This window comes from Mandrillus leucophaeus, unplaced genomic scaffold, assembly GCF_000951045.1.
Source record: "Mandrillus leucophaeus isolate KB7577 unplaced genomic scaffold, Mleu.le_1.0 Scaffold386, whole genome shotgun sequence".
Lineage (NCBI taxonomy): Eukaryota > Metazoa > Chordata > Mammalia > Primates > Cercopithecidae > Mandrillus > Mandrillus leucophaeus.
Genome location: NW_012104098.1, coordinates 1,004,815 through 1,032,579, shown reverse-complemented (window position 1 = coordinate 1,032,579; position 27,765 = coordinate 1,004,815). Strand labels below are relative to the sequence as shown.

The 27,765-nt window shown below is 37.4% G+C and overlaps 1 protein-coding gene across 1 annotated transcript in view; it reads left to right on the top strand.

The window, feature by feature from the left end:
* Positions 1 to 27,765, top strand: part of SPAG16 (sperm associated antigen 16) — a 221,404-nt gene that overhangs the window by 80,542 nt on the left and 113,097 nt on the right. The window contains exons 8-9 of the mRNA XM_011990873.1: positions 9,558 to 9,627; positions 17,561 to 17,670. Of these exons, the coding sequence (XP_011846263.1) occupies positions 9,558 to 9,627; positions 17,561 to 17,670 (180 nt within the window). The remainder of the gene's footprint in view (positions 1 to 9,557; positions 9,628 to 17,560; positions 17,671 to 27,765) is intronic.

Genomic DNA, 27,765 nt, shown 5'->3' with positions numbered 1-27,765 from the left:
GTAGATTGCAAAAATTTTCTCCCATTCTGTAGGTTGCCTGTTCACTCTGATGGTAGTTTCTTTTGCTGTGCAGAAGCTCTTTAGTTTAATTAAATCCCATTTGTCTATTTTGGCTTTTGTTGCCATTGCTTTTGGTGTTTTAGTCACGAAGTCTTTGCCCGTGCCTATGTCCTAAATGGTATTGCCTAGGTTTTCTTCTTGGGTTTTATGGTTTTAGGCCTTATATTTATGTCTTTAATCCATCTTGAATTAATTTTTGTATAAGGTATAAGGGAGGGATCCAGTTTCAGCTTTCTACATATGGCTAGCCAGTTTTCCCAGTACCATTTATCAAACAGGGAATCCTTTCCCCATTTCTTGCTTTTGTCAGGTTTGTTAAAGATCAGATCATTGTAGATGTGTGGTGTTATTTCTGAGGCCTCTGTTCTGTTCCATTGGTCTATATATCTGTTTTGTTACCAGTACCTTGCTGTTTTGGTTACTGTAGCCTTGTAGTATAGTTTGAAGTCAGGGAGCCTGATGCCTCCAGCTTTGTTCTTTTTGCTTAGGATTGTCTTGGCTATGCAGGCTCTTTTTTGGTTCCATATGAACTTTAAAGTAGTTTTTTCTAATTTTGTGAAGAAACTCGTTGGTAGCTTAATGGGAATGGCATTGAATCTATAAATTACCTTGGGCAGTATGGCCATTTTCAAGATGTTGATTCTTCCTATACATGAGCATGGAATGCTCTTCCATTTGTTTGTGTCTTTTATTTCATCTTTTATTTCACTGAGCAGTGGTTTGTAGTTCTCCTTGAAGATGTCCTTCACATCTTTTGTAAGCTGGATTCCTAGGTGTTTTATTCTCTTTGTACCAATTGTGAATGGGAGTTCATTCATGATTTGGCCCTCTGTCTGTTATTGGTGTACAAGAATGCTTGTGATTTTTGCACATTGATTTTGTATCTTGAGACTTTGCTGAAGTTGCTTATCAGCTTAAGGAGATTTGGGGCTGAGATGATGGGGTTTTCTAAGTATACAATCATGTCATCTGCAAACAGGGACAATTTGACTTCCTCTTTTTCTAATCGAATACCCTTTATTTCTTTCTCTTGCCTGATTGCCCTGGCCAAAACTTTCAACACTATGTTGAATAGGAGTGGTGAGAGAGGGCATCGTTGTCTTGTACTGGTTTTCAAAGGTAATGCTTCCAGTTTTTTGCCCATTCAGTATGATATTGGCTGTGGATTTGTCATAAATAGGTCTTATTATTTTGAGATATGTTTCATCAATACCTAGTTTATTGAGAGATTTTAGCAAGAAGGGCTGTTGAATTTTGCCAAAGGCCTTTTCAGCATCTGTCGAGATAATCATATGGTTTTTTGTTGTTGGTTCTGTTTATATGATGGATTACGTTTATTGATTTGCATATGCCTTGCATCCCAGGGATGAAGCTGACGTCTTCGTGGTAGATAAGCTTTTTGATGTGCTGCTGGATTTGGTTTGCCAGTATTTTATTGAGGATTTTCACATCGATGTTCATCAGGGATATTGGTATAAAATTCTCTTTTTTTTGTTGTGTCTCTGCTAGGCTTTGGTATCAGGATGATCCTGGCCTCATGCAATGAATTAGGGAGGATTCCCTCTTTTTCTATTGATTGGAATAGTTTCAGAATGAATGGTAGCATCTCCTCTTTTACCTCTGGTAGAATTCGGCTGTGAATCCGTCTGGTCCTGGACTTTTTTTGGTTGGTAGGCTATTAATTATTGCCTAAATTTCAGGCCTGTGATTGGTCTATTCAGAGATTCAACCTCTTCCTGGTTTAGTCTTGGGAGAGAGTATTTGCCCAGGAATTTATCTATTTATTCTAAATTTTCTAGTTTATTTGTGTAGATGTGTTTATAGTATTCTCTGATGATAGTTTGTATTTCTGTGGGATCAGTGGTGATATCCCCTTTATCTTTTTTTATTGCATCTATGTGATTCTTCTCTCTTTTCTTCTTTATTAGTCTTGCTAGCAGTCTATCAATTTTGCTGATCTTTCAAAAAACCAGCTCCTGGATTCTTTGATTTTTTGAAGGTTTTTTTTTGTGTGTGTCTCTATCTCCTTCAGTTCTGCTGTGATCTTAGTTATTTCTTGCCTTCTGCTAGCTTTTGAATTTGTTTGCTCTTTCTTCTCTAGTTCTTTAAATTGTGATGTTAGAGTGTCAATTTTAGATCTTTCCTGCTTTCTCTTGTGGGCATTTAGTGCTGTAAATTTCCCTCTACACACAGCTTTAAATGTGTCCCCGAGATTCTGGTATGTTGTGTCTTTGTTCTCATTGATTTCAAAGAACGTCTTCATTTCTGCCTTAATTTCGTTATTTACCCAGTAGTCATTCAGGAACAGGTTATTCAGTTTCCATGTAGTTGTGTGGTTTTGAGTGAATTTCTTAATCCTGAGTTCTATTTTGTTTGCACTGTGGTCTGTGGTCTGAGAGACAGTTTGTTGTGATTTCTGTTCTTTTACATTTCCTGAGGAGTGCTTTACTTCCGATTATATGCTCAATTTTAGAATAAGTTCGATGTGGTGCTGGGCAGAATGTATATTCTGTTGATTTGGGGTACAGAGTTCTGTAGATGTCTATTAAGTCTGCTTCGTGAAGAGCTGAGTTCAAGTCCTGGATATCCTTGTTAACCTTCTGTCTCATTGATCTGTCTAATATTGACAGTAGGATGTTAAATCTCCCATTATTATTGTGTGGGAGTCTAAGTCTCTTTATAGGTCTCTAAGGACTTCCTTTATGAATCTGGGTGCTCTTGTATTGGGTGCATATTTAGGATAGTTGACACTTCTTGTTGAATTGATCCCTTTATCATTATGCAATGGTCTTCTTTGTCTCTTTTGATCTTTGTTGGTTTTAAAGTTGTTTTATCAGAGACTAGGATTGCAACCTCTGCTTTTTTTGCTTTCCCTTTGCTTGGTAACTCTTCCTCCATCCCTTTATTTTGAGCCTATGTGTGTCTCTGCACATGAGATGGGTCTCCTGAATACAGCACACTGATGGGTCTCCTGAATACAGCACACTGATGGGTCTTGACTCTTTATCCAATTTGCCAGTCTGTGTCTTTTAATTAGGGCATTTAGCCCATTTGCATTTAAGGTTAATATTGTTATGTGTGAATTTGATCCTGTCATTATGATGTTCGTTGGTTATTTTGCCCGTTAATTTATGCGGTTTCTTCATAGCATCGATGGTCTTTACAATTTGACATGTTTTTGCAGTGACTGGTACCGGTTGTTCCTTTCCATGTTTAGTGCTTCCTTCAGGAGCTCTTGTAAGGCAGGCCTGGTGGTAACAAAACCTCTCAGCATATGCTTGTCTGTAAAGGATTTTATTTCTCCTTCACTTATGAAGCTTAGTTTGGCTGGATATGAAATTCTGGGTTGAAAAGTCTTTCCTTTAAGAATGCTGAATATTGGCCCCCACTCTCTTCTGGCTTGTAGAATTTCTGCAGAGAGATCTGCTGTTAGTCTGAGGAGCTTCCCTTTGTATGTAACCTGACCTTTCTCTCTGGCTGTCCTTAACATTTTTCCTTCATTTCAACCTTGGAGAATCTGATGATTATGTGTCTTGGAGTTGCTCTTCTTGAGGAGTACCTTTGTGTTGTTCTCTGTATTTCCTGAATTTGAATGCTGGCCTGCCTTTCTAGGTTGGAGAAGTTCTCCTGGATAATATCCTGAAGAGTGTTTTCTAACTTGTTTCCATTCTCCCTGTCACTTTCAGGTACACCAATCAAATGTAGATTTGATCTTTTCACATAGTCCCATATTTCTTGGCAGCTTTGTTCATTTCTTTTTACTCTTTTTTCTGTAATGTTGTATTCTCACTTTATTTCATTAAATTCATCTTCAATCACTGATATCCTTTCTTCCACTTGATTGAGTTGGCTACTGAAGCTTGTGCATGCATCACAAAGTTTTTGTGCTGCGGTTTTCAGCTTCATCAGGTCATTTAAGGTCTTCTCTATATTGTTTATTCTAGTTAGCCATTCGTCTAACCTTTTCTCAAGGTTTTTAGCTTCCTTGTGATGGGTTAGACCATGCTCCTTTAGCTCGGAGAAGTTTGTTATTACTGACCTTCTGAAACCTACTTCTGTCAACTCATCAAAGTCTTTCTCCATCCAGTTTTCTTTCATTGCTGGTGAGGAGCTGTGATCCTTTGGAGGAGAAGAGGCACTTGGGTTTTTAGAATTTTCAGCTTTTCTGCTTTGGTTTCTCCCCATCTTTGTGGTTTTATCTACCTTTGGTCCTTGATGTTAGTGACCTACAGTTGGGGTTTTTTTGTGGGTGTCCTTTTTTTTGAAGTTGATTCTATTTCTGTTTGTTAGTTTTCCTTTTAACAGTCAGGACCCTTTGCTGCAGGTCTGTTGGGGTTTGCTGGAGGTCCACTCCAGACCCTGTTTGTCTCAGTATCATCAGCAGAGGCTGCAGAACGGCAAATATTGCAGAATAGCAAATATTGATGCCTGCTCCTTCTTTGAGGAGCTTTGTCCCAGAGGGGCACTTGCCTATATGAGGTGTCAGTTGACCCCTACTGGGAGGTGTCTCCCAGTCAGACTACATGGGGATCAGGGACCCACTTGAGGAGGCAGTCTGTTCATTCTCAGAGCTCGAACACCATGCTGGGAGAACCACTGCTCTCTTCAGAGCTGTCAGACATGGGGGTTTAAGTCTGCAGAAGTTTCTGCTGCCTTTTGTTCAGCTACGCCCTGCCCCCAGAGGTGGAGTCTATAGAGGCAGTAGGTCTTGCTGAGCTGTGGTGGACCCTGACCAGTTTGAGCTTCCCAGCTGCTTTGCTTACCTACTGAAGCCTCAGCAATGGTGGACTCCCCTCCTCCCGCTAGACTGCAGCCTCGCAGGTTAATCTCAGACTACTACGCTAGCAGCGAGCAAAGCTCTGTGGGCGTTGGACTCACAGAGCCAGGCACGGGAGAAAATCTGCTGGTCTGCCTGTTGCTAAGACCATGGGAAAAGTGCAGTATTTGGGCGGAAGTGTCTCGTTTTTCCAGGTATAGTCTGTAACGGCTTCCCTTGGCTAGGAAAGGGAAATCCCCCAACCCCTTGCACTTCCTGGGTGAGACAACACCCTGCCCTGCTTCAGCACGCCCTCTGTGGGGTGCACCCACTGTCCAACCACTCCCAAGTGAGATGAACCAGCACTTCAGTTGGAAATGCAGAAATCTGTCTTCTTTGTTGATCACACTGGGAGCTGCAGACTGGAGCTGTTCCTATTCAGCCATCTTGGAAGCAACCTTAGTTGGAAAATTCTAAAGAGCAAATTTCTTGATATCTAATATGGGACAGTTAGTTCTACTCTTAACATAACGTTGAAAAAAATAAATAAAACGGAGCAGTTAGGATTTATAAATAGCTTTTCTCCCCAAATCTGCTGTTCAAAGTGGTAGGTTCACTACAATTTGAGAAAGTCAAATTTAAATAGGAGATACTATTGCTGCCACTGGGCTGTCAGTGCAGGTTTTACCATGGACAATGCTAATACTGAATGCTTGGTACTCTTTCTGAATTTTGTTATGCTTGTCAATGGAAACTGGATGTGGCAGCCACCATTCTCAGGATAAATTCCAAACTCTACATTGTTCCTTATATCACTAGATTTTGTTCAGAATCCAAAATGGGTACACAGGATTCATGGAGCCAATGCAAGTCCTAGTTATAGGAAAGGCTGTGTAAATATTTGATATCTATTGCAAAAGGTGGAAGACTCATAATTCTCTAAACCCAAATTGCTAAGTGGCCAAAGTGACTGTCAAATATCCCTTATACAAGTCTAAACCAAGGCTTAATTAACCTACTCTCCAAATTAGGGCACAGAATATAGTCCTAGTCCTGTCAGCTCTCCAGGTGTGTCCTTGTGGAACAAGCCAAGGTTACCACTTAATGAATGGAAACTGTTTGTGTACCCTTCATATAAAGAATGATTTATGGCTAACCAATCCTTTCCTTCTGTTGTAGCATACTAATCATCTATACCCTGGGTGTACAGGCACAGATTAGCCTTTTAAATTGAACATATTAGTAGTGTGTCATGAAGCTATGGAATGAATTTATTCAAAATATGTGTACAGAGAAAATATCTTAAAATATGTGAAATGTTTCCCTATAATCTTTAGAAGTTATATTACTTTTGTGCTTATCTTTTGAATATTTCTTTATTTCAACGTTTGATGCAGTTATGCTTTGAGAATTCATTTCCAACCAAACTTTAGGATGTGAGTTGAGAGCAGTAAGAAGCATCTTATGTTTTCTACCTGGATTCCTGATTGTTACTTCCTTAAAAACCTTATCTTAATGAGCATTTACTGTGTTTCTCCTTAAACCTATACCTTGCATAAAGAAGGATTGTATAATAATTTAAAATTTTTGAATATTAGCTAGTTTGTATATGAAAGAGTGAAAATACACTGTGGGATGACGAAAATCCAATAGGAAATACATGTTTTCAAATTTCTTTAGTAGATAATAGACAGTGAATCAACATTTATTTAAAATGTAATGAAAAACCTGTAACTTTGTTTTTAGTTTTATGAAATTATTGAAAATAGTGTCCAAAATTTTGAATTAGAACTCCATGACCCCCCAAAATGGTGAAATAGAATTGATTTGTAAGTATATATGTATACTAAATTATCTTTTATCTTTTTTGGATCATGGGATTCTAAGTCTGAATGTGTGTGTGTGTGTGTGTGTATACACACTAAAAACTAAATGTAAATATATATATATTTTAGGTCTGTCTGCTTGGAGGGTCTAGAAGTTGTGACACTCCACCAGCAATGAGCATATCCAGTGTTAAGATCTTGATTTCTAATATCACTCTTTAATAAAAGGAAAGGAAACCAGGGTACTTTGGAGAAGTGTCTGATTCTAGAGCTGGGCAGAGAAAATACTAGATGGGCGTGGAGCACTTGAAACATTCTCTTGTGCTGGAAAGGAAGGAAATTCTCAAAAAGTAGAACAGAAAAGAAAAACAACAACAACATAATAATGGGATATGTCAAGTTATGACAAAGGAACTGTAGTGGGCACCTGCAGAGGTCAGCGGATCCCCAACCAAATTTGTTTTGGGTATTCAGACTGATAACACCACACACACACACACACACACACACACACACACATAGAGGCTGTGAATAAATTCACTGCTTGTGTAATTGAATTTGCTAAGGGGAGCTGCACATTACCTCCCAAACATTTCTGAAATGGCTTGAGAGAGCAAGGAAGGGAGACTGGCTTGGGGGTTTTTATTGCAGTTAGGGATTAGGGCCAGGGTAAGATTTCTTATATGTGAGGTGAGGCTTGACTTATTTGAATCTCCCATCAGTACCACACAAGGGAATACCCAGGCATTCTTATCCAGTTGCCCAGATGTTGGGCACAAGGGAAGAGTGAGGAGGTAAAGCTTAAAGGCTGTTGACACTCAAACATCAAACAATAGAGTCAGGTTTGTCATTATAGGAATCCAACCTGAAGGAGCTTCCAGTGATCAAACCTTCTGAAACAATTTGAGCAACAAAATAATGTAGTGTTGGATTATAACTTAAAATATAAAATAAATATCTTTGATTCCTTAATGGTATAAATAAATGATTAGTAAAAACATGTGAGAGAGTAAACAAATCTCTGCAGAAGAATCCCAAGTAATACATGTTGATAATCCTTCCCTCAAGTAGGTAGAGCTTAACAACTCAGCTGTTAAGTGTTGGCTGCACTTAGTAAGTAATGACTTGCAACCAGAAATGCAATGGAAATAGGGAAGAAAGTAACTTTACAGTGGGGAAACCTGGCAGACTTCTCATCATGTGATCAAAGGATCAAGGTTAACATCATCAGTTTTAAGTAATGTTGGTAGCATGTATCTATGATGTAATATGCTAATAATAATGGCACTCCCCTGTGGTCTTCCTCTTGCAAATACATTACTTTAGTCTAACTGTGGGAAATATATCAAGCAACCTCAAATCTAGGGCTATTCTGTAAAATACTGTCAGACTAATGTTCCCCAAAATTGTCAAGGACATTAAAATCAGGGAAAATCTGTGTATTAGTCCATTTTGTATTGGTGTAAAGGAATACCTGAGACTGGGTAATTTATAAGGAAAAGAGGTTTATTTGGCACATGGTTCTGCAGGCTGTACAAGAAGTATAGCACCAGCATCTGCTTCTGGTGAGGGCTTCAGGAAGCTTTTACTCACAGTGAAAGGTGAATGGGGAGCAAGTATGTCACATGGCGAGAGAGGAGGGAGGTCCCAGACTCCTTGAAACAACCAGATTTCCCATGAACAGTGGGAAGGGTCATAGGCCAATCATGAGAGATCTGCCCCCATGACCCAAACACTTTCCCCTAGGCCCCACCTCCAACATTGGGGATCACATTTCAACAAGAGATTTGGAGAGGACAAATATCCAAACTATATCAGACTGAGAAACTGTCTCAGTCCAGAGGAGGCTAAGGAGACCTAAAAACTAGTTGTAAGGTGGTATTCTGGATGTGATTTTGAAATATAAAAAGGATATTATGTAAAAATTAATAAAACTAAAACTATGGCCTGTAGTTCATAATAATGTATCAATATTGATTCATTATTTGTAAAAAATGTATCATTACAATGTATGATGTTAATGGGGGAAAAGGGGCATGGGACAAAACAGGAATTCTCAGTACTACATTAGCAACTCTTCTGTTAATCTTATGCTATTCTAAATAAAAAGTTTATTTTTGAAATTTATAATTCTCTTGGCTTCTAGGAATAGATAGTAATATTTTACTTTTTTTAACCTAGGCATTTCATGAGCACTCATCTATAGATTATAATTAATAAATTGTTATTTTCTATTAATAAAGAAATATTACTATCCAGTGATAGTAGAAAAAAGTATGTATCTGTATGTAATTGAACAGATGGTATTTTGTATTGGTATAATCATATATAATGCAAGATGAAATAGCTTTTTAAGGTCAAATTTGAAATTTAAGTCTGTTTTTCAGGAATACAGGTAAATCATGACACCAAGCTAACAAATGTTCTTAATTATAAGACATGTTTAATAAAATAGAGAATATATGTGGGTGGAAAATGAGCTAAGAGTTTGGGGAATAAAAACAACTTCTTCATATTTTACTTTACAAGCGATAATTGCCTTATATTTTATAAATATAAAGGTGATAGTTATTGTGAAACAATTTGAACAGAGGAAAAACCGCTCTCAAAATAAAGAATTGAATAATTATTAAAGTGTACAATGAGTATTCTTAATTCAGGAAACTATGCTGTGAAATAAATGTTTCAGATGCTTACCTAAAATAAATAATTAGTAATTAGCTGGTGGAATTATATTTCAACTTAAAAATATGTTTTTCTTTTGTTAAAATTTATGTTTTATTAAAAAAAGTATAAATTTAAAAGAGATTAATATTTTTTATATTTTACAATGGATATTTAAATACTGTGTTTTATGTAACGTTTTTAAAAGTCATTTAGTGTATAACTTCATTTCTTTGAATTTTATTTTTTAGATTTCTGGACTTCAAGAAATATTGAAGAATGTGGAAATAGGACATAGTTACCATGCTCCTGAAATGAAAGGTAAATGTAAAATGTGATGAAGCTCTAATTTAATATAGTTTGGTGATTTCTCAACCTTATCAGTGATTAATATTCTAGAGATATTTAAAAGTGAATAAGTGGTGGCTATTTCACAAATTAAAATTTTAATAAAAAGATTAAGAAGAAATATAGATATACTGTATGGATTAATTATAGAGAAAAACAAGTCAACTATAATGGAAGGACTTCTGTTTCTGGTCATTATACCTGGTACCAGACTAGCCTTCTCTGTATAAGTAACTCTAAAGCTAAGCTGTAAGATCGGACAACTCCTTTTAGGCAATAGAAAACAGACAGCTCAAGTAACAGAAGGCACTTGGCAGAAGGAAAATTTATAAAGTGAGCTCTGCCATCACCATGGCTTTGGGTCTGTGGAAGGTTCCAAACTGAGCTTCGTGGAGATGGATGCCAATAAGAGCATGGCAATCCTGATAATTGGAAATATCAGAGACCCTAGTTCACAGCTTTTGAAGCCACTAGAATCTGTGGGGAAGGACATCAGAGAAGAGAGCTGCAATGAGGAGTGGCTCAGTTTGTGAGGGAGTTTACTATGAGTCCTTGACTGAGGCTGCAATACAAGAGAGATACAATTATATAGGACCAAGAGGAGGCCAGAGAATCTAGAAGTTAAGCAGTGATGGGAGACATTGCACATCTGGCCATGCCTGGGTGGAAAGACCTCTTTCACACTTTGTTAACAACACATTAACATTCAGCATCCCATATCCACCTTATAAACCAGGAACGAAATTTACACAGCATTCTTAGAGAGGACACAGAATTTGGAGTTTGAGTCTTGCCAAGTTATAGGGCCTTGAGAAACATTTAGGGCTTTCCATGGATCCACCCTTACGAAGCATAAAATTAAGCCAAGGATTTTAGGGTCATCAGCCAAAAATGGAACTGCCTTCTAGAGCAAAAAATGACATCCTTTTGAGGAAGACAGTCATCTAGAGTCTTTACAATCTTTTACCCATACTTCCTAGTACATAATTAAACATTTCTAGATATGAATAGGAACAGGAAAATGTGACCCATAATCAAGACATCAAGCAATACATGGAAACCTACCCTAAAGTAGCTAAATTGTTACATTTAGCAGATAGAAAGTACTAAAGCAGATATTTTGATTATATTCAAGGACTTAAGGGAAAATATTAAGAAGTGAACAGATGGGGAATTTCAGCTGAGAAATCAAAACAAGCATACATACCAAACCAAACTGAAGTTCTATAACTGAAAAATAGAGTAACTAAAATGAATTTTTTTTTTTTTTTTTTTGAGACGGAGTCTTGCTCTGTCACCCAGGCTGGAGTGCAGTGGCGTGATCTCAGGTCACTGTAGCCTCTACCTCCCAGGTTCCAGTGCTTCTGGTGCCTCAGCCTCTCCAGTTGCTGGGACTACAGGCATGTGCCATCATGACTGGCTAATTTTTGTATTTTTAGTAGAGATGGGGTTTCATCATATTGGCCAGGCTAGTCTTGAACTCCTGACCTCAAGTGATCCACCCGCCTCAGCCTCCCAACATTCTGGGATTTCAGGCATGAGCCACTGCACCCAATCGAAAATTTTGTTGAATGTATTTCACAACAAATTAGAGATGACAGAAGTGTCAGTAAATTTCAAGAGAGATCAATAAAGGCATCTAGTCTAAAGAAGAAAGATAACAGATTAAAGGAAAACTTGCCTATTTAAGATATATAAAATTAAAGTCTCAAGAGAAGAATGAAAATGGAGCATAAAAATATTTAATGGCCCCAAATTTCCCCAAATTCATGTAAAGTATGAACTTAAACACCTAAGAAGAGAGCTAATAATACACATAAAGAGAACCATTCCTGAACACACTGTGTTGAAATTGTTGAAAATTGAAGCGAGAAAATCTTGAAAGCAATAATATAAATACAGGCTGATTTCTCATAGGAAATACTGGAGGCTAGAAACAATAAAATGGTATTTTTAAAGTGTGGAAAAAATTTTGATTCAAAATTGTATATCCAGTAAAAATATCCTTTAAAATTTAGATAAAATGTAGGCATTTTAAGATAAAGGAAAACAGAGATTTTGTTGCAAGCCTTTCTGTACAACAGGAAATACTAAAGAACTTTCTTTGGGTCAAAAAGAAAATTTGCCAGAAGGAAATTAAGATGTACCACAATTGAATACAGAGAATTAAAAATGTTAAATTCTGGTTAAAATAAGAAATATGTTTTCCTTTTCCAATATCCTCAGAAGAAAAGTGACTGATTAAAATAAAAATTATAGTGTCATAAAGTAATGTTTATAAGGTATATAAAATAAAAGGAAAATAAATCGAGGTGTGATGGAAATGTTTTATATCTTAATTTTGGTAGTAGTTACATGCCTATTTATATTTGTCAAAACACACCTAACTGTACAATTAGAGTACGTAATTTACATACAATAAAATGCATAAATTTAAGTATACCTGTGTTTATTTTTGGACAAAGAGGACTTTTTTTTTTTTTGGCTCAGATGACTAGAAGGCACAGGCAGTGTTCTCAGACATGACTAGATCCAGAAGGATTATGTCCCTAGGACCTGGTCGCTGCCTCTCTCTTGTGAGCTGGCTTCATTTTTTAAAAAGGATAAACTTTATTTTTTAGAGCAGTTTTAGGTTTATAGCAAAATCGAGCGGCAGGTACAGTGATTTTCCATATACCACCTGCCTCCACACGTATACCACCTGCTCCCAGACATAGCGTCCCCTATTATCAGCATCCCCTACCAGATTGATACAGTTGTTAAAACTGATGAGTGTCCATGGCATTATTATCACCCGAAGTCCATAGTTTACATTAGGGTTCACTTTTGGTGTTGTACATTCTATGGAATTCAACACATTTATGACATGTATCCAACATTATAGTGTCATACAGAGTAATATCACTGCCCTAAAAACCTTTTGTGCTTTGCCTATTCATCTCTTCTCCCTTCCTACTTTTCTAATATTTTATGTTAAAGTAGTATCAGTTATGCACAGTGATTCCTAAGGGACTATGCACAAGGATGTTTATTGCAGTCATAATAGTAACACAACAATACAAGCAATCTCACTTTTTAACCACCAGTGAATGTTTATAGTTGATCATACAATAATAAAAAGTCTCTAAAAATCATGCATAAGAAACACTTATGTTACAATGTTAAGAAGTAAAAACATTTATATGGTACCAGTATATACCTGTTGAATATATGCAAAGAAAAAATATTAGAGGGTACATATCAGGATTTTAACATAATTTTCTCTATGTTATGTGACTACTTCCTACCCTTTTTCTTTATTGTGTCTTTTACAAAGAATGTACATTTTTGTCAACATCAAAAATTGTTTTAATATTAAGATAACTTAAGAATATAATCAGATATAAATATTAAAGGATGGTTTGAAATTATCATAATTTCATGAACTGTAACTCCAAAAATTACTGAATATTCTGAAAAAGAATATATGTAAAACAGTTTAAAGGTTGAGGGACTTCATGAATTGGGTTGCTGTTTGCACCAATTAATCTCTAATGATTCATTCTACTCTAATGGTTTAAATTGTATATGTTTATGCTTGACATATCAATTAAAATAAACTGATGCTTGACAGATAACTCATTTATGAAATTATCTCCTGGTGTTTAGTCTAATTCATACAAGAACATATTGCATGTTTTTCTTGAGTGATATTTTCAAGGTACTTTGGAGATTAAACTTGTAATTGTTATTTTGATCTCTGATATTTTCAAATGGCTTTTAGTCAAAAGAAATTCTGACCCAACATGGGGAAATAGTTTCTTTTAGTTATATATCCCAACTATCTGATCAAAAGTAATTATTTAAATCCTGTACTGAATAATTTTATGCTCTTTGTAAACATGAACTCTAGTTTTAGATATGGAACTTGAAGCACTTTTCCCTAAGTGTCTGATCTCAGCATTTGTCTGTGGGCCCTTAGACTCTGTCATGTCTCCAGTTGCTAAAACTTGGTATCCTACTTAGTCAGGGACTGTAATTTGAAAAGACGAGGTGGACATGGTGTCTCACGCCTGTAATCCCAGCTCTTTGGGAGGCTGAGGCAGACAGATCATGAGGTCAGGAGATCAAGACCATCCCGGCCAACATGGTAAAACCCTGTCTCTACTGAAAATACAAAAATTAGCTAGGTGTGATGGTGCGTGCCTGTAATCCCAGCTACTCGGGGGGCTGAGGCAAGAGAATCCCTTGAACCAGGGAGTTGGAGGTTGCAGTGAGCCGAGATCATACCACTGCACTCCAGCCTGGCAACACAGCAAGACCCCGTCTCAAAAAAAAAAAAAAAAAAAAAAAAAAAAGACGATCTATTGGTTAAGTGGTTGCTCCTCATAATTCCTGTCATTCTTCAATTTTCATATTACTTCCTTCCTCTTTACTTGCTCATTTAAGTTTAGTTTTAAAAATACTTCCCTCTCTCTCTCATTTATCCATTCATCCACCCATCCATCCATCTATCCATTTATTTTGGGCAGAAGTTGGCATGTCAATAGAGATTCTTCAAATTAAACATTATTTACTTTGAAGTTAGAAAACAACAAATTGTCATTTACTCTAAACTTTGGGATCAAGACACATTAATTATTATTTAATCTAAATTTAGGGAATAAGACACAAATTGGAATGATTTGAAGCAAAGTTAGCAAAGTATTTTAAACATACTTTTTTGACTACCAAAGTGATGTTTATTATAGAAAATGCAGACAATGATAACATATATTTTAAATAATCACCACATAATTGCTGTCATACAAAGATAATATTAATACTTTATTACCTAATCTCACCTGAAAAGAGTTTTCAATTTTACATTTATTCTGTCTGGTAGGTCAAAAGTAGAAAAATTTCTGGGAGAAACTATGAAATAATTATTATTGAGTAGATATTTAAACTGAAAATTACGGATGATGTTTTTATTTTTATTAAGGGTCATATGTATCGAATATTTACATGACACTATACAGAAAGCACTTTTTAGTACTACATATTATGAGATAAAACTTTTTTTGCAAATTAATTTCAAAAAGCTTATGAAATCTACTGGTTTTGATTGTCATCCTTGTATTAGTTATTTTGTTTGCTATAAGGTTGCAATTTCAGTGCAATAATGCCTATTTTTAAAGCAGATCATAATGATACATATAATTGCATTTTAGCATATCTTATAATGTATAGGAAATTATTAATTCAGGATGACCTTCTAGAAATTGGAAATGCTTGGTGAAGTGAAAAATTATGAAAGCTGACTTCAGAGCTTTGAAGAGGAAATAAATGTCATATATAGTAAAGCAAAGTAGCTCTTAAGTTAGTACTTCAAAATTAACAGTAGAACAAGTACTGATTATTTCTTGTAGTTTAATTAATTGCTGCTTTTTAAGTTCGTGTTTTGTTGCTGCTCAGAATTGCATTATGAGATGCCAAATTCATGTAATTATATAGTCTATATGGTCTAATTAATAGAGACTTTTTTCAAATATAGCATCTTCTCATTTACCTCTATTATCTTTTTCTGAATTCTAATTATATAGATCTAACCAATCTCCTCATTTTAGTTTACGTGTGTTGCAATCTCTTAGACATTTTCTATTTCTCTGGGGTAAATTATAGAAAACGTCTTCAAAACCTTTTTCAGTTAAAAAATTCTCTTTTCAGTTTTATTTGCTCTATAAGGAAGTTAGGGAGTGGCACAAGGTAAGTGCTCTTTAAATATTTAATTATGGTATTTATGTCTTTCTGATATTTATCCAAGAGCCTGAACATGTTAACATTGATTGAATGTGTACACACGTGAAAGAACAATTGGATGGGTAAAATTTAGCAATGGAAAGTACAATAAATAGAATTTCTATAAATGAAAGTGTGTTTGTTTATTTGCTGTTTGTTTTATCTCAAGAAAGTATGGATGCCTTAAAATGTTGACTTTACCTAAGTAAAATTTGGAAAACTACACAGTACCTGTTGGTTCCATAGCCTTTGTCATTAATAAGCATTAGATGACAGCCATGAGAAGCTATGATAGAGACAAAAACTTTGCTGGGATATTACTCAACATTGAGAAGTGCTGTATAGAATCTGAGAATTACATGCACTTAAGACTGAATGTGATACAGACTTTACTGTCTGCACCTTTCATTTGTTCTGTAAATTTTTGTGTAAGTAAAAGTGATACTTATTTGCTGGAGAGTGGAAATCATATTTATTCTCACTACATTGAGAAATAATTGAAAAACATTTTTTTCTGCCAGTACTCTGTACATTCTGTAGTGTTTATTCCTAAGTTTTGCTTTTAAATGTGTAATACTTTCCTAAAATTTTATTAAATGTGTATTTTTCATTTTGTTTGTAGAGCAACAACATATACACATAAACCATGCCCTTTTGGATTTTCCACCTTTGTTATTCTTACCATATTTGTTTGTTTGCTTGCTTTTTAATTTTATTTCTTTTATGAAGTGGCCTTTAGCAGTGTCTTACATGCTACATGAAATCTGCTTATATTGCTGGAATTATCTGTTGGATTCTTGAGTTTTTCTCCCTACTGATTTCTCTTTTCTTTCCTCTGATATTACTATATGCATACCCCTTCTCATATACAATGGGAACAAAAGGTAGTGTGACCTTCACAAGATTGTTTACATAATTGCATAAAATTGTATATATAAGTTGTTTAGAATAGTGCACATTATGTGGTAAAACATCAATGAGGCTTGAATGTTAGTTATCGTTTTTAATTATTATCAGGTTGACACCCCTGGAATTTGAAGGGGAAAATATAATAAAAGAGAATCAGAAGTAAATATTTTCCCTTAATCTCAGCAAGCTGTAAGTGTTGCCTTTCCTCTAGACTTCAGCATCCTAGATGCTGTGGGACTCTAGCTTATAGCACCTTTGGGGAGGACAGGCAGTTTGGATACCCAGGTCTCTCAAGTACTTTCATGTAACATGGGGTTATGGAACATTTTTTAACGTTATCGTGGGAGTTATTTTGAGGATTTTCTCCTTTGTCTAGAACTGGTATTGAATAGAAAAAATTAGTCAGAAAATAAAATAAAATAAATGCCAGCCATTTTCTTTCCTGCCTTTATAATCTCAGGATTTCTTAAGAGAGACTTGACATTGAAATCATCCAGATATTTCTTTGTTCATCATCTTTTCTCTGTTTTAAATCTAGTGTTATAATTTGTAACATTTAGTTGCTTATTTGTGTTAGTGATTATAACCTTCTTAGTTTTTTGCAATCAACTTACTGTTTAGAAATACAAGTGGAAATATGTGTACTTATATATGTATATGTATTATATGTAGAAAAATGTGAGAACTTTTTCTGTCAATTCCCCACTCTCAAATGATTCCATTAAGACTGCTTATTACGTCCATGAGAAGTAGGAGACTAATGTTACAACTATTTTGAATATTACCCTGTGTTTTTCCTTTTTGTCCTTAACATAGGGAAGCGTAGACAATAATATTTTATTAATACAATATTCTCTTTTTTATAATAAAAATATGTATTATCTAGTTTCATGTGGGAAGTTTTGTCATTTCTTATCATTCTGTTCTTCACCATCTTTAACTCTCTTTATAAACACACAAAGCCTAGTGATAACAGGAATTTGGATATATCATAACTGGGCTCTATAACTGGCTCACCATGTATTTAGTTAACCTTGTAGTAATGCCACTCTGCATTTTTGGGAACGGAATCTTGAGATCACACCTAAAGCATTTGGTATGGTTTGGGTATCATTAATTTAATGAATTTTTAAAAAATACATGCATCATTAAGATCTTGGTTTTCATATTTTTGGTTGCAATCATTTTATACAGATAAACAGTGCAAATATTAAGAATAAATTATATTATCTTGTAGTTGGTCGTAGTCGTGAAAAAGAAAATACACCAGAAGGTCCTACTCAGAAAGGTCTTCGTGAAGCCAGAGAACAAAACAAATGTAAAACAAAGATGAAAGGCAATACAAAGGTATGATATTTGTTTTTGTTTGCATTAAGTCATACTTAACTCTCAGATCTTTAGATCCGTTCACTCATATGGTATCATTATTTTACCGGAAAAGGAATTTAGAGGTTACATATTCCAGGCTACTTGGTTTATACATGGACAGTGGAGGTATCCAAATGTTACTAGTAAGTAGTTAATTCAGGGACACAGGCTTATTAGTAGCAGAGACAGCTCAATGGATCACTCTGCCACCTATCCCAATGTAATCATGATCATGTCTGCTCACCTGCTAACTTTTCTGCTTGAAATTACCTCTGTCTAAAAGAAATCACTCCCAGGTCATATCTTGTTATTTCTTTTCTCAAAATGTAATGTCAGACTTTACTCAGTCTCTTTAAAGGTAGAATGAAATAGCATTATGCTCCATTTAATGATCTCTTTATATCTTGAGTACCTTCACTTTGTAATCAGACTGGTAGTTTAAATCTTCGCCAGTGATTAAAGAAAATGGTATTAAAAATGGTTGGTCAAAGAGATCGAAAATGAAGAAAATTACATAAAACCTGTTAAGAGTTTAGTTTATTGTTATGAAAATTACATAAAAGTCTAGCTCTGGTAATGAATTTTCTTGTAAGGCAGTTGTTACCTTAGAGTTCTAAAATATCTGGCACTTATTTTAAAATAAAAATATTTACAATTATAATAGCTTCTTAGTAATTCTAGAAGAAGAATAGATTTTTATGAATTCAAATAATAGCATTAACTTAGGTAATGCCAATAATATTTTTTTTCTCTCTAAAACATGCATTGGATTCTGGTATTGTATAAAATATTTGAATAAAATAAAGTCTAATCACTTTTTGGTTATAATAAGCTTTTTATTATAATCTTGTACTTTTTCAGATTAGTGTTTTGTTGTTTTTCTGTCATCATAATTATAGATTATGGTATGTGAGGTAGACTCACATCAGATTTAAGGATTTTTGGAATGATGGAGGTGATTGTCATCAGAAACATTTTCATCTTCTAACGGTATAAGTATTCTCTTTCAGGTAGTAAGTCATATTTAGAAGTGATTTGTTGATTCATCACTCAGTGTTACGGCTTGTAAGAGTTTAGATTAGTAATGCAAGGTTGACCGTCTATGTGACAAAAAGCTACTAAAATGTAGGAAAAGTACGTTGCATATTTATGCATAGTATGTTATTTTATGGTGTTGCATTCTGATATTTAATGTAATACCTACAGCGTGATAGAAAATACAGGTCATATTAAAGAGCTAAAGTATAAAATAAAGTGAATCCTTCTCACCTTCATTGAGTAATCATTTTTAGTAATATTTCTCTTAATTTTCTTGTAGTTATTATTATAACAAATGACTGAGTTCTGTTCTATTTTTTAATAATTCACTTCACATGGTATCTATTGACTCCGCTGTGACAAAGAGGCATTTAGAGCATTTTACTGACTTGATTTGAGTTACATTATTATGCATGTTGTCATAATGGATAACATTTACATTTGTTCTGTAGTCTTAATTCTATTTTCTATGCTTTGTCTGAAAATTAATACTAACATTTAATCCCATAAACAGCCTTTAAATGGATTATGTTTAAGTAAATGTGATTTATTGCAGACATTGCAAATCTAACAAGAATTGCAGAGGAGGAAGGAGAATACCTGAAATGCATAGGACTGTATTTAAAGATTTCTCTTTTAAAAACAGTCACTCTCTTCTACTTCCTTGGCTTATACTCAGCTGCCCCTGTTATGTATTCTCATATTTTCCTTCATAGATTGCTTTTTCTATTTTCCTAGAGTATCTCCTTGAGTAATTTTCAAAAAGGGCCAATGGAGACAAATGATCTAAGTTCATACGTCTGAAATATCCTTGTTCTGCCTTACACTGAGTAGATATTTTGCTGGAAATAGAGTTCTAGTTTTAAATTAATTTTTCACCAGAATTTTAAAGGCATTGTTTTAATGTCTTAGAGGATAGCAATAATTGCTGTTGGTCTGATTCTTGTTACTTTGTTGGGAAGTAAAAAATACCATATACAATACAATGTACCAGTAAACTAGTATTTTGAACCACTAGAACAGTGCGGTGTAATCATAACAACAACTTTATTTATGTGACCTACTGACTCTTAAAGCTGCTCAGTGGAGGTAATTCAACCCTTACCCTAGGGTGGTAATTCATTTCAGACTTCATGAAATTATTAGTTAAATGTGTGTTTACTCTGGTTGCAAAACACAGTCTCAAATCAGTAATTAAGTATGTCCAGCTTTATGTAACACAAAAGCTCCACATTTGACATGAAGTTAAGCTGGGACCTTCTTTGGGCTAGACATTTGCAGTGTGGAAGGGGTTGTAATGGTGGTGGTGTGTGGCCATTCGTAAATCTTTTCCTCTTATTTTTTCCCTAGTTTGCTAACTGGGAAGGTTGACGGTGCAAGGGGTGAGAAATTAAAGACGAATGGAAGAGTTGTTACTTGACTTGAGATACCTTATGATAGCTTACAGTTTTTTGAACTTGGCAAAATCAGAAAGCTTTTATCCTGATGAGCACTGTATTAGTCAGGGCTCTCCAGAGGGATAGAACTAATAGGAGATACATATATGTGTGTGTGTGTGTGTATATATATATCTAGAGGGATAGAACTAATAAGATATGTATATGGGGAGTTTATTAAGTATTAACTCACACGATCACAAGGTCCCACAATAGGCTGTCTACAAACCGAGGAGCATGGAGAACCAGTCTGAGTCCCAAAACTGAAGAACTTGGAGTCTGATACTAGAAGGCAGGAAGAATCCGGCATGGAGAAAGATGTAGGCTGGGAGGCTAGGCCAGTCTGGTCTTTTCACATTTTTCTGTCTGCTTTATATTCTAGCTGCACTAGGAGCTGATTAGATGGTGCCCGCCCAGATTAAGGGTGGGTCTGTCTTTCCCAGCCCACGCACTCAAATGTTAATCTCCTTTGGCAACACCCTCACAGACACACCCAGGATCAATACTTTGCATCCTTCAATTCAATCAAGTTGACAGTATTAACAATCACAAGTCCCCCCCTTGTCAACTTGAACCCATACAGATCTGCTGAGATCATACATAATCTTCAAATACAGACAATAATAAGGTCATAATTATGCCTAACATAACACAACTATCCTTCATATAACCAGAAATGCATCAGTTCCCAACTCAAGTACTATTACATAAAGTTAACAATACTTAAATGCTGATGTGAAGTCAGTAAATCTTATGTGATAAGAGAAAAAGGAAATAAAACGAACGTATATTCTTAATGCAGTGTATACATGCACAATCATGGTTTTAAACAAAAGAAGGAGGGAATACCCATGACAATTACAGTCCTCGTTTCTGCAGCTGGTCATGTGGTCGTAGCTGGTATTGATTACTACCTTGTTCTAACCTGTATTCCCTTTGCCTTCAGCAAGTACCTCAGCAGGTTGTGGATTTTTTCCTGCTGGAGTGGCCCAAATCTTCATCCTTGAAGGATCTGGGCCATATGCAGTCCTGCCCAGATTGGGCTGTTGTAATTTCCCATTAACCATAATCACAGGGCATGACAATACTAAGAGACACCCTAACAGATCTCCTGTATTCATGCATACTCTTTGCTACCTCCATTGTGGAGTAGTAGACTGATTTCATCTTGATAGTCTGGGGCCAATCACCCCAGCCAACACTGTAACTCCCTTCTTAGCCTGTTGACTTAAAGGTAGGAGGAGCCCAAAGTGTCTAGGTGGCAATCTTAACTTCCAGTTTAATGGAATACACACACACACACACACACACACACACACACACACACACACGTGTATCTCCTATTAGTTCTATCCCTCTGGAGAGCCCTGACTAATACAGTGCTCATCAGGATAAAAGCTTTCTGATTTTGCCAAGTTCAAAAAACTGTAAGCTATCATAAGGTATCTCAAGTCAAGTAACAACTCTTCCATTCGTCTTTAATTTCTCACTCCTTGCACCTTCAACCATTGTTGTGTCTCCTGGTGGCAGCGTTCTTCCCTTTGGAACTAAGACCTATAGACCAGCAGAATCTAATGTTGTGTGAACAGGAAGCAAGAATTTTGCTAGTGCAACCCCTTCTGCACTGCATCACTCGGGGTGATGGTGAGTGGTGCCACTTCCACTTCCACCCCTTGATTCCTGGACCCATGAATCCTGGCTATGGGAGAAACAGTACCATATATTGAATGCTGATTCAGAGCATACACACCTTCTGGAGAACTTTGCCTCAGCCCAGCAAAGTATCGTCACCTAGTTGGTGTTGTAATTGTGACTTCAAAAGGCCATTCTACGGTTTTATCAATCCAGCTGCTTCAGGATGATGGGGAAACATGGTAAGACCAGTAGATTTCAGGAGCATGAGCCCACTGCTGCCCTACTTTAGCTGTAAAGTGAGTGCTTTGGTCAGAGGCAATGCTGTGTGGAACACCATGATGGTGGATTAGGCATTCCGTGAGTCCATGGATGATGGTCTTGGCAGAAGCATTGCGTTTAGGATAGGCTAACCCATATCCAGAGTAAGTGTCTATTCCAGTAAGGACAAACCTCTGCCCTTTCCATGATGGAAGAGGTCCAGTATAATCCATCTGCCATCAGGTAGCTGGCTGATCACTCTGAGGAATGGTGCCATATTGAGGGCTCAGTGTTGGTCTCTGCTGCTGGCAAATTGGGCACTCAGCAGTAGCCATAGCCAGGTCAGCGCCATGGTGAGTGGAAGTCCATGTTCCTGGGCCCATGTGTAACCTCCATCCCTGCCACCATGGCCACTTTATTCATGGGCCCATTGGTGATGACAGGGGTGGCTGGGGAAAGAGGCTGAGTGGTGTCCACAGAATGGGTCATCCTATCCACTTGATTACTAAAATTCTCCTCAGCTGAGGTCATCAGTTGGTGAGCACTCACATAGGATACAAATATCTTCACAGTTTTTGACCACTCAGAGAGGTCCATCCACATACCTCTTTCCTAAATTTCTTTGTCACCAGTTTTACAATCATGCTTCTTTTAAGTCCCTGACCATCCAGCCAAACCATTGGCTACAGCCATAAATCAGCATATAATCACACATCTGACCATTTCTCCTTCCATGCAAAGTGCATAACCAGGTGCACTGCTCTAAGTTCTGCCCACTGGGAAGATTTCCCTTCATCAGTGTCTTTCAGGGATGTCCTAGAAAGGGGCTGTGGTGCTACAGCTGTCAACTTTTGGGTGGTGCCTGCATATTGTGCAGAACCATCTATGAACCAGACCCTAGTCTTCTCTTCCTCTATGACCTGATCATAGGTAACTCCCCATGATGCCATTGGTGTAAGCTGGGAGACAGAAGGCAGGATGACAGGAATGGAGACCATGGACATTTGAGCCACTTCCTCATGTAACTTACTTGTGCCTTTGGGACCTGCTTGAGCCCGATCGCACATATACCACTTTCATATGATGATGGAATGCTGCTGTGCATAACCTAGTTTATGGCTAGATGTGTCAGAAAGCACTCAGTTTATGATGGGCAGTTCAGGTCACATGGTGACTTGATGACCCATAGTCAGACGTTCAGTTTCCACCAAAGTCCAGTAACAGGCTAAGAGCTGTCTCTCAAAAGGAGAGTAGTTATCTGCAGAAGATGGCAGGGCCTTACTCCATAATCCTAGAGGCCTCCGCTGTGATTCACCTATGGAGGCAGCATTGGATCTGCTGAGTCATACGGCCCCAGTGGTAGAGCAGCTTGCACAGCAGCCTGGACCTGTTTCAAGCATTCTCCTGTTCTGGACCCCACTCAAAACTGGCAGCCCTTTGGGTCACTCGATAAATGGGCCAGAGTAACATACCCAAATGAGGAATGTGGTTGCCTACAAAATCCAAATAGGCCCACTAGGCATTGTGCCTCTTTCCTGGTTGTAGGAGGGGCCAAATGCAGCAACTTATCCTTCACCTTAGAAGGAATATTTCAACAGGCCCCACACCACTGGACCACTAGAAATTTTACTGAGGTAGAAGATCCTTGAATTTTAGCTGGATTTATTTCCTGTCCTCTGTCATGCAGATGTTTCACCAATAAGTCCAGTGTGTTTGCTACTTCTTGCTCACTGGATCCAATCAGCATAATGTCATCAATATAATGGGCTAGTGTGATATCTTGTGGAAGTGAAAAAGTGATCAAGGTCTCTCCGAATAAGATTATGACACAAAGCCAGAGAATTGATATACTCCTCAGGTAGGACAGTAAAGGTATATTGCTGGCCTTGCCAGCAGATAGCAAATTGCTTCTGGTGGGCCTTATGGACAGGAATGGAGAAAAAGGCATTTGCCAAGTCAGTGGCTGCATACCAGGTACCAGGAGATGTGTTAATTTTCTCAAGCGATGAAACCACACCTGGTACAGCAGCTACAAGTGGAGTCACCACTTGGTTAAGCTTTTGATAACACACTGTCATTCTCTAAAATCTATCTGTATCCGGGGAAAACCCCATTCCCAATATTCAATGTGGGTTCTTTTCTATTTCCCTAAGCACTGGCTGGTCTGAGAAATAAAGGGAAAGAGTACAAAAGAGAGAAATTTTAAAGCTGGGTGTCCGGGGGAGACATCACATGTTGGCAGGTTCCGTGATGCTCTCTGAGCCGTAAAACCAGCAAGTTTTTATTAGTGATTTTCAAAAGGGGAGGGAGTGCACAAATAGGGTGTGCATCACAGAGATCACATACTTCACAAGGTAATAAAATATCACAAAGCAAATGGAGGCAGGGTGAGATCACAGGACCACAGGACCGGGTGAAATTAAAATTGCTAATGAAGTTTTGGGCACTCATTGTCATTGATAATATCTTATCAGGAGACAGGATTTGAGAGCAGACAACCTGTCTGACCAAAATTTATTTGGCAGGAATTTCATCGTCCTAATAAGCCTGGGAGCGCTACAGGAGACTGGGGCTTATTTCATACCTTCGGCTTTGACCATAAAAGACAGCCGCCCCCAAAGGGACCATTTAGAGACCTACCCTCAGGTGCACATTCTCTTTCTCAGGGATGTTCCTTGCTGAGAAAAAGAATTCAGCGATATTTCTCCTATTTGCTTTTGAAAGATGAGAAATATGGCTCTGTTCTGCCCGACTCACTGGCAGTCAGAGTTTAAGGTTATCTCTCTTGTTCCCTGAACGTTGTTGTTATCCTGTTCTTTTATCAAGGTGTCCAGATTTCATATTGTTCAAACACACATGCTCTACAAACAATATGTGCAGTTAACGCACTCATCACAGGGTCCTGAGGCAACGTACATCCTCCTCAGTTTATGAAGATGACAGAATTAAGAGATTAAGTAAAGACAGGCATAGGAAATCACAAGGGTATTGACTGAGGAAGGGATAAGTGTTCATGAAATCTTCACAATTTGTGTTCAGAGATTGCAGTAAAGACAGGCATAAGAAATTATAAAAAGCATTAATTTGGGGAACTAATAAATGTCCATGAAATCTTCACAATTTTTGTTCTTCTGCCACGGCTTCAACCGGTCCCTCCATTCAGGGTCCCTGACTTCCCACAACCCATCTGTCTTCTGTATAGGCCTTATGGGAAAGTTGAACAGGAATGTGGTGGGAATCACCACCACCCCTGTGTCTTTCAAGTCCTTGATGGTGGCACTAATCTCCCCAGTCCCTCCAGGGATATGATATTGTTTTTGATTTACTATTTTTCTATGTAGAGGCAACTGTAATGGCTTCCTTTTGGCTTTTCCCACCATAATAACCCTCACTCTACCAGTCAGGAAGCCAATGTAGGGGTACTGCCAGCTGCTAAGTATGTCTATGCCAATTATGCATTCAGGCACTGGGGAAATAACCACAGGATGAGTTCAGGGACCCATTGGGCCCACTGAAAGTCAGATCTGAGCTAAAACTCTATTCCTTTTTTTTCCTTTTTTTTGTTTTTGAGATGAAGTCTCACTTTGTCACCCAGGCTGGAGTACAGTGACACAGTCTCAGCTCACTGGAATCTCTGCCTCCTTGGTTCAAGTGAGTCTCCTGCATCAACCTCCTGAATAGCTGTGACTACAGACATGTGCCACCACACCCTTATAACTGTATTTTTAGTAGAGATGGGGTTTTGCCATGTTGACCATGCTGGTCTCAAACTCCTGACCTCAGGTGATCCACCTGCCTTGGCCTCCCAAAGTGCTGGTACTACAGGTATGCACCACCACGCCTAGCCTAAGACTCTATGAATTACCTGACTTCCATAAGCCCCTACTTTAACTGGAGGAACACTATGACGTTTTGGGTTTCCTGGAATCAACATCAGTTCAGAGTCAGTGTCCAGTAGTCCCTGAAATGTCTGATCATTTCCCTTTCCCGAATGCACAGTTATACCATAAGAAGCTGGAGGTCTTCTTGGGGAAGGATGGGAGAAAGATTAACAGCATAAATTATCAATAACATAGTGGGATCCTTCCTCAATGGGACATGGCCTCCCCTTCATTCAAGGGATTCTGGGTTCATAAACTGGCTCAAGTCTGGAAATTGATTGATTCTCTGTTTTTATAATTCAAGTTAGTCTTTTGTCCATTCGACCTAGAAGTTTTCCACTTGTATTTATTAAGTAGCAATGCAGAAGGCTTCCTATCAGTTTCACTTCTAGGAACACCGTGATTAATTAGCCAATGCCAGAGCTCTACACTAGTCAGACTATTCTGATTGCTGATTTGCCTCAGCTGTCTATTACAGCAGCTCTGCCCACCTTGCGTTTGATGGTTGAGTGCTGCCACTTGGTCCCTGCCACCATGGAATCCAATTATTCCCATTGTATTTAAATTTTGTTATTGAGTGACTTCAGTTCCCACTGTTAGTTCTGACATACAGAGAAGAACAATTACAAGGCTCTTCAAAGATGCAGATGCTGCCCTCACAAATCTATTTTGCAAGGCATTGATCAAAGGCATATCTTCTATATCTTCTGAACCCTCCCAGCTAGAATGAGTAGGTCTAAAGTGACTAATCCCCTCCACCATCCCAATCTCCCTAAGCCTTTGGATCCCTTCCTCTACATTAAACCAGAGGAGATCAGGCATTTCCAGCTTGCTCAAAGTGGGCCATCTTTTAATTCATATTTCAGCTAACCAAGCAAATAAACTATTAGAACCCTTTTTAACTCCGTAAGCTTCAACATTAAATGCAGAACCCCCACTTAGTCATCCCAAATCAATAAATTCAACCTGATCCAACTCTATGTTCCTTCCACCATTATCCCACACCCTTAATATCCATTCCCATGTCTGTTCTCCAGATTTCTGTTTATATAAATTAGAAAACTCAAGTAGTTCTTTTTGAATGTAGCGCACCTCCACATGGGTCACACTCTGAAACTCGCCTCTAGGGGCCTGCCGGGACTTTAGTCTATTTATAGGTCTAGAAGCAAACAGGGGTGTTGAGAGTGGCTCCTGAGGAGAATCAACATTATCTTACCTGGCAACTGCCTCAGGGGAAGCCATCACTGTTGCCTCAGGCAGCGCGAGGTTTATCTCCTCAGACAAAAGGTGGAAAGGTAGAAATCAAGTCGATACTCTGTACTAACCCTCACAAGCACTATCGTGAGCTCTTCAGACTTCTCTAAGAACTCCCTTTCCTGGACCAGTGCTAAGCCTCTCTATATTCCCCCTAGTGGTATACCTCATAGCTTCTTTTTACTTGGGTCTCTTTTCCCTTTTAGGCCACCTTCTTGGATATTTTTAAACTTTAGGCCAATATTTCTACTGGTATCACATTCTAGTTCCTGGATCCATTGTTAGAAGGGGATTACAATCATTCCATAAGGTCTTTGTCTTGCTATTAGAGACTACAAATTAGGCACTGATCCACTGTGTTTATTCTAGATATGAAGAGCAAACTTCAGGCTCCCTGGGGGATTTTGTTTGAGGCCCATGCACTGGGTTTTACAGTCTGAATCTCCTCCTCAAGTCTTAGAGGAGTGGGACTTATAGGAGGGCTTTCTCTAAAGAAATCTTTCTCACACATCCTTTCCATGTCCATCCTCTTCACTTGCTTATATCTTTGATATGTGTGTGAAGTTTAAAAG